The 13,873-nt window shown below is 38.2% G+C and overlaps 1 protein-coding gene across 3 annotated transcripts in view; it reads right to left on the bottom strand.

Annotated features, from left to right (window-relative positions):
* The window catches only part of ST6GALNAC3 (ST6 N-acetylgalactosaminide alpha-2,6-sialyltransferase 3), a 558,688-nt gene that overhangs the window by 317,549 nt on the left and 227,266 nt on the right, over positions 1-13,873 (bottom strand). For all 3 annotated transcript variants that reach the window (XM_034967859.3, XM_003807792.5, XM_008959933.5), the window contains exon 2: positions 3,030-3,224. In XM_034967859.3, the coding sequence (XP_034823750.1) occupies positions 3,030-3,224 (195 nt within the window). The remainder of the gene's footprint in view (positions 1-3,029; positions 3,225-13,873) is intronic.

The following is a 13,873-nucleotide window of genomic DNA, read 5'->3' on the forward strand; positions in this document are numbered from 1 at the left end:
GGTCTATCATGCATAGACCAGAACTAGAGAAATAAGTTGCTTATGTGTCTGCTAGTCTTCATAGAAAATCAAATTGCTTATTTCAAATATTCCTAGTTTGCTTTAGATAGCTTAATATCCCATTGCTTCTTTTTAGTTATTTCCTGCTGCTGAATTAGGTGAATTGTTTTGTATGATTCCTTCCCCATGGTAAATGGTAAATAAACATCCCTCCTGGGATCAGAATATATTTTGAATTTTTTAATAAAATAGACATACAAGTCCAAAAACCATAAATTTATACTTAATAAGTGGACTGTGAACATCTGTGTAACCTCCAACAGGATCAAGAGATAGTATATTGCTAAATCCCCAGAAACCCATTCTGATCACAAGCTGCCCACTCCTCTCAGAGGTAACTACTAGACTCCCTTTCATAATAATAATTTCCTTGCTTTTTTTTTTCCTTTTTTAGTTTACCGTTGTATATGTCCCTAAGCAACATTATTTAGTTTAGTCTCTTCTTGTGACCCATAAACGGAATCACATTGTGTACTTTGCTTTATCTTCCATGTGGTCACATATACTTGCAGTTTCTTCATCGTCATTGCTGTATGGTATTCCAGTGTATGTGGCACGACTCTAATTCATTCTCCTACTCATCAATATTTAGGTATATTCTAGGTTCTGGCTACTAGGAAAAATGCTGCTACATGTTCTGTCCATGCCTTCCAGTGCACGGGTTCATGAGCACCTCTAGTGTAGATATCCATGACTAGAAATGCTTGGGCATGCAGCATGTAAATCTTCAACTTTGCTTAATACAACAGTGGAGCTGTTTTTTCCAAAGTGGGTATTACAATTTTTACTCCCACTACAAGTATACAATAGTATCTGTTGTTCCACATCCTCGTCAACACTTCGTATTGTCAGACTTCTTAATTTTTTGCCAATCTGGCATTTCATGTATATTAGTATCTCCTTGCGATTTTTAAATATTTTTCTCATTGTGGTTTTAATTTGTAAAACCATGATTACTAATGAGATTGAGAACCCCTACATGTGTTTATTCCCCCAAGTCCAGGATCTTTAAAATGTACACATAAATTCTGGTACTCTGGACTGTGATAATTTGATGTGATTCATACTGAACACTTTATGCCATACTGGAAAGTACAGAGAAAGCAAAAGCAATTCATTAATTGAATAGCAATTTGGAGCTGGGAACCTCATAAACTTCGACTTATTTTATCCTCAAAATAATTTTGCTAGGCTGATGTTGTTATCTTTATTTTGCAAATAAGGAAATTGGGGCTCTGAGGTTAAGGAAGTTACCCAAAAGCAAATATACTGCTTAAGTTCATTAAATGTTAGAACTGACTCTCAAACCATGCCTGTGTGCTTCCAAAGCCCAAATTCTTTCCAGTAACTATGTTTTCTCCTAAGAAATAACCTTTGCAGGAGCAAAATAATATTCAATATTCTTTTGTAAAATCATTGTATTAAAAACTACATCAAAATAATTTCAAAGATAGCCCAGTTAATAGAACTAATTAAATAACTGCATCCATAGGTCAGTTTTTCCTTTCACACTCTGAAATCAAATTCATTAATATTTAAAGAAATGAAAGGGTCTTTGATATTTGACGGGATTTCCCATATGAGAATACTTCGTGAGACATTTTAGTCACATGTTTCATTTTCAGCCTGTGACAGGCACTTGTGAATTGATTAACACCATACAGTAGAGTTATAGAATATTAAATGATAGCCAGAAATAAAAGTAACAAAAGATGAGGGTGAGACAAACTCTCCTCAGAGAGATACATTTTTATATAGGTAATCAATTTATTAGGACACTCAACAAATTCAAGCAATAGACACTTAAAAAAATTAATTTAAAACCAATTAGAGGATAAACATCAAAGATTCTAAGAATTTATGTGTTATTAATGGTGCTTTTTTCAACTATAAAATTCTAATAAAGGCCTGTAAATCCTGCAGATACAGAAACAATTTTCGAAGAATCAAATTAACCAGAAGCAATGACTCAGATATGAGATTACCTACAAAAGGGGGTAGACCAAGCTTAGCATCCTCCCAGAATGCTGAGAATAACTCTCAGGACAGGAGTAGCATTCCATGCATGACTCTACCCTCTAGTATCTTTACAAAATGACCTTTCGATGGGAGCTGATCCAAGACTCTCCCTAGTAATGTAGACACACTGGTAGCTTGTACCTTTGTTACCAACAATTTCAAACAGGCCTGGACTTTGTTTCTCTGAATATTAAACTCACATTCATCCAACTCCATAGAAATGAATAGTGAAAACAATTTTATTAAGCACTTCTATATACATCACATATTTTGTGAGGTTCATTATTTTTATTTTACTTTATGAGACAAATGCTCGCTTGCAAAAGTGCTAGCATACTGTGCACTTTCTAGTTGTCAATATACCTCCATCCTCTCCTGTACTACCAATTGGCTACAAAGATTTAAAGGTTCTGTGATTATAGGATTTACACGATTTTAACCCCTTTAAATTTGAAAACTCTTTAAATCCCATTATCTCTGCAGCCACTGCAAATTTTAAAATCAGCTTGGCCTTTTCTAGCTCCAGGTCTAAGGATTACAGAGTTTTAAGGAGTATAAATGCATTTTTGAAGTTCTATAAAGAGCTCTCCCCAACCAGTTGACCTACAGGAAATCAAGCCAGCCAGTTCTCCAGCTGGTAACTGCTGATCAGAGCTTCTAAATGGAGAGATATGTACGTTGTGCCACAAACCACCAGGAAAACAAGTAATTGCTTCCTTGACTCCATATGAAGCCAGTGAATCAGAAGATTTAATGTAGGAGGGGTGGCAGATTTAGACATTTGTCAGTAAATGTCTAAGAATAATAAGACAGAAGATGTTGTCAGGGACCCAAGCAAGCTCTCCGGGGCAGAGAGAGTAAGTTCAGTGAGTTGGAAGCCCTCTGGCTCCCAAAGAAAAGCCGTTACCATGGATACTCTCCAACTGCTAGGTAACCCTCTGGGATCTTACCTCTTGTGTCTTCACATTTATGTATCCATAGTGAGTTCGAAGGGGCCGCCTGTATGTGTAGGAGAATGGTATCCACTTTGTACCAGGTTGTCCAAAGCAGTTTAGTAGCAATGGGAAATTCACTTCATTTACAAGACGCACAACCAGCAGGAAAAGGAACGCTGCTATGAAGCTCACAGCAATCACAGACTTTCTCTACAAAACATTAAAAAAACAAAAAGAAGAATGAATGACTTTCAACCAAAGGCAGTCACAGAAGGAGGTTCCTTTATTCTTCTCTTTTTCTTTCATAGGGGTCGAAGGATTCTGTCATTCAGCATATTTTACCTGGAAATGGAAAATAATTATTTGGTGACCAAATTGTCCTAGTGTGCTGGGCTGCTGAGAGCAAGCAGAGCTGCTTTCTTGAACTCTTCCATTGCATCTCCACCCTTCCTTATCTCACTATATTCCTTGTAAACTCCTATTCAGTTTGCAAAACCCCAATGAGACATTTCCAATGACAGGAAACCTTTTCTAATTGCTCAATCCCCTCCTCACCACCATGCTTTGACCCCCAACGTATCCACTCTAACAGAGGTAAAGTCCCATCACTCCCATAATTTAAAGACACTTCTATTGTTGTACTTTTTCACTGTGTAATTATTTATGTGATTTTCCTACATGGATTTGTGAGTTCTTAGAGAACTGGAATGTACTGTGTCATCTTGATCTCTGTATCCCAGGCTTTTAACATGGTACCTTACATACTACAGGCATTCAAAGAACATTTGAGTGAAACAAATGAATGAATAAATAAATGAATGAATGGATGTTCACATTCTTGTAGACACAGTATCATTATCACTCATTCTTCTGTTTCTGTATCTAGCACCCTGTGTGAGTAGGAAACTCTGCCTGTGCTGTAGGATTTGCAAAAGTAAGATTCAAAAAAGTAACAAGAGGAAAATAAAATTATGCCAAGCAGCAGAACATTCCTCTAAACATACTGCCATGGAAGAAAAACAGGAACAACTGCATCTGATTGAGAAGAGAGAAAGCAAAGATGTCTTTGAAATTGAGCTTGATAAAATGCATGTGTTTTAATTGACAGATATGTGTGAACAGAGCTTTCCAGAGAGAGGAAACAGCACGCAGACAAGAATACATACAGTTACACATAGGCATACAGTAGTTTGTCTTACTGGAGCACGAAGAAGGAGAAAAAGCTAGAAACACAAATGATAACTTTATTCTGAATTGCCTCAGATATCAAGCTAATGCATCTATACTGAGTTTGCTAGGTGATGGAAAGCCAAAAGAAATTTTGTTTTGTTAAAGGGGACAGTTGGCCACATAAATGTCTTCTTCTGAGAAGTGTCTGTTCATATCCTTTGCCTACTTTTTGATGGGGCTGTTTATTTTTTTATTTTTTATTTTTTTGTAAATTTGTTTAAGTTCTTCATAGATTCTGGATATTAGCCCTTTGTCAAATGGATAGATTGCAAAAATTTTCTACCATTCTGTAGGTTGCCTATTCACTCTGATGGTAGTTTCTTTTGCTGTGCAGAAGCTCTTTAGTTTAATTATATCCCATTTGTCTATTTTGGCTTTTGTTGCCATTGCTTTTGGTGTTTTAGTCATTAAGTCTTTGCCCATGCCTATGTCCTGAATGATACTGCCTAGGTTTTCTTCTAGGGTTTTTATGGTTTTAGGTCTTATGTTTAAGCCTTTAATCCATCTTAATTTTTGTATAAGGTATAAGGAAGGGGTCCAGTTTCAGTTTTCTGCATATGGGTAGCCAATTTTCCCAACACCATTTGTTAAGTAGGGAATCCTTTCCCCATTGTTTGTTTTTGTCAGGTTTGTCAAAGGTCAGATGGTTGTAGATGTGTGGCATTATTTCTGAGGCCTCTGTTCTGTTCCATTTGTCTATTTATCTGTTTTGGCTGAAGCCAACAGACATATGAAAAAAAGGTCACCATCACTATTCATTAGAGAAGTGCAAATCAAAACCACAGTGAGATACCATCTCACACCAGTTAGAATGGTAATCATTAAAAAGTCAGGAAACAACAGATGCTGGAGAGGACATGCAGAAGTAGGAACGTTTTTACACTGTTGGTGGGAGTGTAAATTAGTTCAACCATTGTGGAAGACAGTGTGGTGATTCCTCAAGAATCTAGAACCAGAAATACCATTTGACCCAGCAATCCCATTACTGGGTATATAACCAAAGGATTATAAATCATTCTGCTATAAACACACATGCACACATATGTTTATTGCAGCACCATTCACAATAGCAAAGACTTGGAACCAACCCAAATGCCCATCAATGATAGACTGGATAAAGAAAATGTGGCACATACACATTATGGAATACTACACAGCCATAAAAAAGGATGAGTTCATGTCCTTTGCAGGGACATGGATGAAGCTGGAAACCATCATTCTCAGCAAACTAACATGGGAGCGAAAAACCAAACCCCACATATTCTCACTCATAAGTGGGAGTTGAACAATGAGAACACATGGACACAGGGAGGGGAACATCACACACCAGGTCCTGTCAGGGAGTGGGGGGCTAGGAGAGGGAGAGCATTAGGACAAATACCTTATGTAGGTGACTAGTTGATGGGTGCAGCAAACCACCATGGCACATGTATACCTACGTAACAAACCTGTACATTCTACACATGTATCCCATAACTTAAAGTATAATTTTTTAAAAAAGAAAAAAAAGGCGGGGTGGGGGGAAGTTATGAGTTATAATCAAACATCAGTGTTTAAGATGCTTTGGAGCAGGGAGAGAGTATAGGTAGGCAGTGACTAGTTAGGAGGCTATCCCAATTGCCTAGGACAGAGGTAATGAGGGATGAAAACTAGGGCAGAAGAAGAAGAAATAACAAGGTGGAAAAAGATGTGAGAAACTTGATTTAGGTGGGAGAAATAGAACTTGGGCTACTGACAGGACAGAAGCGGCTGACGGAAAATTCAGAGATTCCTCAGATTTGGGGTCCATGTGATGGCAATATTATGGGTCATATCAGGAGAAACCAGAGTTGTCAGAGCAGGAACTGACATAAGATAGTAAAAAGATAAAGCCCTTGACTTTCTAGTTTTCACCAACTGTCAAGGAGTCAGGTGGAAGGTAAGTCTAGAGCAAGAAGGAGGACTGCTGAAGCCATGAAGTGCAGGGTAAAGACACAATAAAATATTCTTTCATATAGTTGGGCTGGGCCCCCTGATTCTTCTTCGAACTTAAGGAAAGCCACATAACTGTCTGAGAAAGACCAAAATGTTTATTGTTGTTGCATTTTCAGCTTACCACTACCCGGTGGAATTAGTTTTTTTGCTCTTCGCAGACTCTCCGAGGGAAGTCAAGAAACCTGAAGGCAGTTCCTGTATCCTCCCAGGGCCAGGGTCACAGCCTCTGTATGGGCAGTGGAACCAGTCCCCCAGGAGTCAGCGATACCCAAAGGCAGTCTTGCTTCTTGCTCACCTCCCATAATTTGGAAAAGCCCCAGCCCTCCATCTCGCCAGCCTAATCTTCCAATCGCCTGAAAGTCCCTTGAGCTCTGCCTCCTCAACACCCCTTATCTCACCACTAACTACCACAGCCTTACCTCATTTAACCTTCTAATCATGAAAAACTGTTTTAATTTGCTCCTCTGTGGAATCATTATGTCCACAACATTGCAATGTGTCAAGGTAACAGTTTAATGAAGTGATGGATCTTACAAGTTTAAAGGAACATAGACCAGAACAGATGGCTAAATAAAAGCAAAGAGGCCAGTCACCCATTAAGTAAACAGGTAAGAACCTTTTTCTTAATCGTCATTTGGTAGCTTGTTGCAAAATAGCAGCTTGCTTTGAAGGAGACCCAGATGGGACTTGTGCTTTTGTTTATTCAGAGCTCAGCACGGCTCTCTGGTTCTCTTGGTTGCTACATTGCACTGCATGGCTGGGGGTTTGGGGACAAAGATGTGGATAGCCTTTCTGAATCCACTGTTGTGTGCAGCAACACATACGTATGCATACATGAGAGAAAAATAAGTCAACCATTTTGAGAGAAATTTCAAAACAGGATGAAATAGCAGTTGTAAAAGCCTGCTCCCTGGCAACCCATGTCTGCCTCTCATGTTCTATCAAAGGGAACCAAGTAATGAGCACAGAGAGGGTGAAGGGAGCAACCAGAGAGCAGAAGCCAGACACCCTCTCCTCTGTGTGCCACTGGGAGTGGTATTCTGTGGTGGACAGAGGTTCCTTCTGCAGCTCAGGCCCCCAGCTCAGTTTCTGTTACATTGCCCGGGTTTGATTCTTTGCCCTTCTTGTTTAGCATGAAAGTGTTCTCATAGTGCTAGTATGAAACCACTCTGAAATTCCACTAGAAAAGGCATACCTTCAAGTACACTGTGTGCTCCCGATGACAAGTACAACAGAATACAATGCACATGTGCCTTCTTCTAGTAGTCACTTCCACCAGATCGTGACCTCAAGCTTCAGCGACTACAATGAAAACCATGGATGAGACAGAAGCCTACACATCGCTGAATGCAGTGAGAATGTGTGTGTGTCATAGGGATGTGGGAGGTGGGGAAGTGAACAAAGTACTAATATGCATGATATACATGCATGTGTCACATGTATATCATGCAATACATACTAAAGAATTTACATCTTCAAGCCACAATCGCTCATTGAGTCCATACTCTGTGTAGACTTGGCTAGGTGCTGAAAAAACCAAAATAAAACCATAAAAGACACACCATGCTTCCAAAGAGTCACAACTTGGTGCAGCTGGCCAGTAAATAGAACACTATAATACCAGGTGTCAAATGATGCTAATGTGGGTATACACAGGGTGCTGTGGGAGGCCAGAGGAAGGGTGAGTGTAGGAGGAACAGTTCAGGGAATGTTTGTCTGGGGTGGTGATATTCCAACAGAGTCCTGAGGACCGCGGGGGCCTCGCCAAGAGAAGATGTGAAGGACATTCCAGGCAGAGGGATTAACAGTTTGAAAGGCCATAATTTGGTCAGAAACCTTGAAGTCATTTGGTCAGAAGAATACATAGACTCTAAGTGGTAGGAGATGATGCTAGACAGAGTTAAAATCATAAAACAAAAGATAATAAGCCAAATAAATGAAGTTGGATGCAATCAACTGTCCTATCTACCCTACATTAGGATAATGAAAGGATAAATGTATATAAAAGTGCAATGTTTTGCAATTCTAAAATATTCTCCACTTTCCAAACAAGTAAAAATGTATCAATCACTTCATTTTATTTGAATTACCATTTAACACACCACAATGCCTTGTTTCAAGTTGTTTGACTTATTCCATCAATAAATGTATTCCATCTATGGCTTGTTCTAGTAACTGTTTTGAGTCCATCAACACTTAGCAAATTAGAAGACTCTACCTGTTTACACATGTGTTCTACGTCTAATGATTTATTCATGGAAGTGATTGCTGCTGCCTTTATTGAAGAAGTCAGAACATCCTTTAGATTTAACAACCACCAATTAGATTAAACAACAGTAAGTACATGTCAGTTTATAATGTATGACACTCGGCTCAACAAATTTTTCATACTGCAAAAAAATGGCATATATGCAATATAAACAGTCATTCCCCTAAGATCAGAAGCATAAATATTAAGTGATACAATGAGTGGAAAATGCAGAACACAGTACCGGGCACATAATGAGCTCTCGAGAAACAAAAGCTATTACGATATAACTACTGATTGTTACAGCCTCAGTGAACATTAGCCAGTGTTGAGCACTGGTCAGACCATATGAAATGCATAAGAACTAGAGATATTTTTTTCTTAAATATTCCAAGCAGCTGCAAACCCTTGAACTGTTCAGTGTAACTTATCCATATAAGTTCTGAGAAAATGTCACTGTGCCCAAATAGATCTGAAGAATTGCTTTAGGGAAAGCTTTCTCCTTCTTTGTTCTTCATTTTGGGCAAGTCTGAAGGGGCCTTTAACAGCTGAGACATTTAGAATTTAATCCCCTCTGTGCTGCAAAAATATGCATCAAAAACGTGGCATTCTAGCTGCTTGCTCTTTAGAGTGGGAATATCATTTATCAGACTTCACAGGAGAAATACCTATTCCAAAATAAAATCCACAGAAAATCCATTATTTTGGGAGAGAACACAAGTGCAAAGATCCGGACCTAGCAAATTTGCAATCTATATTAATATGTATATGTTTTTATTCTTTCTACTGTAGAAGTAGTCTTTAACCACAAAATAAAATCTTTAACTTTTAATCCAGTCTATTGCCAGATGTTTTTGTTTTCTTTTTCCTAAATTATAACCAATGGTATAAAGTTGTGTTTTTTATTTAACTATTGTTTAATGACCAAGTATTCACTAGTGTGAAAAGCATACGCTTTTGTTCACATGCTGTCATTTATTCAATAATAAATATTAAAGACAATGTCAACTGTGTTATGTGTATCAGTGCTCAGTCACTTCACACATTGATGAGTCCCTACCCATTGCTTCTTTGTGATTTTATCAAATGCTAATTATTTTCCCACATAAAAAGTTGCCTCATCAATATGTTATAGTTCTATCTTGTGCCACTGACCAAGTTCCAAATCTAATTCTCTCTGAATGCAATAAAGCTTCTTTCTATTTGCACAAAGTTGAAGTAGCAAAGCACAGAGTATATAAATAAAACCTTCATTCATTTTATTTCATCGTTGAATCAAAAATCTGGGTGTATCCCGCTTATTAAACGATAGTGAACTCTAGGAAAAACCCCACTAATTTGTTAGGGGTATGGGTAAGTAAAGAAGGCCCGAGGCTCCCATGTTCTCATAATCAGAACTAACCCTTTGGATGAAATTTATTTGTGTCTATCTGTCCAGCCACACTGAGAGACGTTGCCTTCTGGGCTCTTCATTCTATGTACTCAATATCAGTCTTCAGCTCTATCTTGTGAAAATCCTTGCTTTCTTTCTTCTCTATAAAGGGAGATATACTGAATCAATATTCTAAAGAGACTGAATGAGATAAACTTGTTTTTCATAATTTTACAAAATGAAACAAACTCAGTGAATATAGCCATGATTATTTTTATGTTATCTTGTAGCAGTTTAAAAATCCAGTCAGGCCAGAAAAACCTAAATCTACTCCCTGAATAAAATGAGAAAATGTACAGGCATGTTAAAAACTCAATGAGTTTTTTTATTATAATTTAAGAATAGGTGTTAGAAAGTTCAATGTAACCTCTTATCATGTCATCTGATACAGTCATAATGCTCATGTTAACTTGAACTTCTCAATAATGTCTGCACCCCCCCCCCAAAAAAAAACTCCTTTGGGAAAAAAGTTCCTCAGGAAATGTTGCTACCTATAATTTTTCTCTAGGACTGGCTTTTTGCACAGAAGAATTTATTACAGTGGTACCCATGAAAACTCTATTGCCTTGATTTTTGTTTGTTGGATTTGTAATTCTTACTGGACTATAACCATGTCTGAAGGTGACATACTGACATGTGCTCTAAATTCTTAAAGTAGATTACCATGTTGAAGGCGTCCTATTACTTTTAAACTTTTTTTTAACTACCAACATTTTGTTGTTTAGTTGTGTCTTTGTTGAACAAAAGGGTCATTGGATTGTGGAGGTGAAAGAGGAAGACATACCCATTCCATCAGGTTGGTTCCTACAAACTGCCTACAATAAGAGTCTATACAATTGACTGACAAAGGGTACCTAGTGTTCTCTAGCAGAAGTGGAAAAATAATTGCTTTATTTAAACCTGAGTGCTAACCAAGTGCACCCTGTAGTTGTCTTTTTAATGCCGGGAATAAAGCCAGAGTTGGGCAAAATGAATTAAATTTATCCACAAATTGCTGATTTCAAAGTAAATGTAATTATCATGCTTCACACCAGCCTCTTAATTTTCCATATGAATTAGGTATTTTGGTTACTGACAAACTGCATTACAAAATCTACCTAAGGCTGGTACCAGTTTTTAAAATTTCTGAACCAGTTATATGAGAATGTTCCCATTAGTATGAATAACAATTAACAACTTAGTTAATTCACACACTAGAACACAGGCTCTAGAGGCAGAATATCAGAGTTCAAGTCATCTTTACCATTTTCTCGATCTATGACTTTGGGCAGTCACTTCATCTCACTATGCCTCTATTTCTTTGTCTGGAAAATTGAGATTATATAAATAATTCTCTAACTGATAACACTCATTAAACTTCATCCTCTGTTAAGACTATGATGATTATTCATGCACGTACACTCTATCTGGACTATATTCTCCTAGTAAGAGAAAAAAGGCCGATCTGAAAGTAATAATTGCTGGGTTTTGTACTGATAATTTAATATCTGCTGGTGATACCTGATGAAGTAGTCCATGTTTGCTCTTGATATTGTCTTTCCCGAAAGAGTCTTTACCACTTCCCAAACATTGGCCACACCACCTCCAGACTGAGCTTTCCAAAATCAAACCTGATCCTGTCTATCCTACATTTAGATCCCTCTGGGCTCTACAGTGTAAGTGCAGACCCTTGGTATGATATACAAGACCTTCCGTAATCACATCTCCTCTTGCCTCTCTAGTTCCACTCCTTCTGCCCTATTCAAAGCCTACACTCAATATATTTCTTTTACTATATCACATCTTCTTCATTAGGCTCCCGGATTCTGTCATGCTGTTCATTATCCCAAAGTGATCTTCTTTGAAATTCACATTACTACTATTACTACTCTTTTCTTGATGGTACCAATGATTCTAGCACCCACTATGCTGCCTAAGGCTGCCCTTCTTAAGATTAGATATGGACCTGACCCATCAGGACTTTCCATCATTTTATTACCCTGAAGTTACTTGTTTTTCCATCAAATCCTACTACTTATGGGAAGAAATGTTCTCCAATCCACCTGTTGCCCTCACTCAGATCCCACCCCTGTGCGCCGGGCATTCTGTTGAGGAAAGGGAGGTGCTAACTAACCGGGAACAATGAAGGTAATCGGAACAGGTGCTTTTGTTTAATTCTCAGCTACCTTATAGGCTTCATTGGTTGTATGTGGCTTCTGCGAACCTCTGCTTGTCATCTTTTCACTCTAAACGAGATGAGTTTGTCTCTTAGAATCCATTCGTACCTCCAAGGTGTTCAGGACACAGAAGCAGAGCATAAGTGTAAATTCTGGTGGTCCTGGTGTCATTAGGGAGGAAGTCCTGCCAGAGGCATCCCGACAATGATGAAAATGACTACGATGATAATGACATCAGCTGGAATCTCTTATTTTTCTGTGAATCTACATGACCTTATATTAAATGGCATCTATCCTCACACCTCACAGGCATCTCTCTGTAACAAGTGAAGTGAGAAGGGAAGTCTCCTCTCCCATCTCTCCCTTTCCTGTCCTCCATGTTTCAAGCTGGACTTCTCAGCCTTCTCTAAAGCCCCTTTGCTATCCAGTTACTGTGACCTTGTTCATGCTGCTCCTCCTGGCCCCCTTGCTGTATTCTACCATCCTCATCTCTGCAAGTTCCAATATAACTTGCTCAGAGTGTTTCCCCCATAAAGCATTTGTTCCTCCTTGGCTTCTAGTTCATGGATAAGGGTGGGGTGGGATGGGGTGGATGGAGAAAGAAGATGGAGGAAAGAGGGAAGAAGGAGAGTGGAGGGAGAAAGGAAGGGAGGGAAGGAGAGAAAGATTCCCCCTTAATTTTGTCTTTGAAAATTTCTTCAGGACATGAGCAAAATCTGAGAAATATATCTCATAAGGCAGTATCAAGCACAACGTCTTTAACAGAAAATATTCAGTAAATATTTGTGGAAGAAATGAAAGAATGAAGGAGAGAAAGAAGGAAGGACAGAGGGATTAAATGATTTTTTCTAAATATAAGTCCTAAATTATTTCAAAAGTTTCAGATTCAGATTATTATAAAAATATGTTTTTTCATAAAAGAAAAAAGGCAATTTTCTTTTTTTTTCTTAATTCATCTCACTTTAAGATTTCTGTGTAGATTTGAGGTGAATGTGGTGGGGAATGGGAAGGTGAGGGAGAGGGTTAGGGTGTGAAATATAAAGAGAAGTGAGAAAAATTTAAAATATAAAGAGAAGTGAGAAAAATTTAAACATTTGTTAAACTGGACTTTTTACTAGGAAATTTACTAGGAAATTGCTTTGAAGTTCCTGATAGAACTTGTAAATCTGAATGGTGATAAACTAGTAAACCTGCTTGGAGCAACATTTTTTATATGGCACATAATGAAAAGGCTTACAAGAATCCATATTTTTTAGATAATCAACTCTTGTCTGAGATTGACAACACTTAAAGCTAGAATCCTATATCATGGAATGAGAAATAGATAACAAAAGAGTATCCTATTCTTCTGATAAGGACAATAGCCTATTTTTTAGTGGAAGGGACTTGCAACAGCTCACTATGTACTCAGCAAGTATCAGGCATTATGCCAAGTACTTTACAAAGCTAAAAGTGGATTCTCACCAGGGGGTGTACCTGTAGACTCAGGTGGTCAAGTTACACTAATGAGGCAAGAGAATAGGGTCTGGAGGCAGGGAACCTAAGGCCGTTTCACGCTGACTTCCTAGGACTAAATTGAAAGAAAAACCCTAACTTTCCACTGGCTAGGTAACAAAAGGACCAGAGACCACTCCCTTTGCAAAACCCCACTTTTTCTAGGTGGCAGATTGAAAATGGAAAGTATCTCTGATTGGTTGCTTTTTGCAACCAATCAGATGCTTGCATAGGAGTGTGACCTATGAAACTTCACTTCAGCCTCTGATTAACTGCTGTCTGCAACCAATCAGACTGATTGTGGGCCAAGTCTTCGTTTGCATAG

The sequence above is a fragment of the Pan paniscus genome, chromosome 1 (genome assembly GCF_029289425.2).
Source record: "Pan paniscus chromosome 1, NHGRI_mPanPan1-v2.0_pri, whole genome shotgun sequence".
Lineage (NCBI taxonomy): Eukaryota > Metazoa > Chordata > Mammalia > Primates > Hominidae > Pan > Pan paniscus.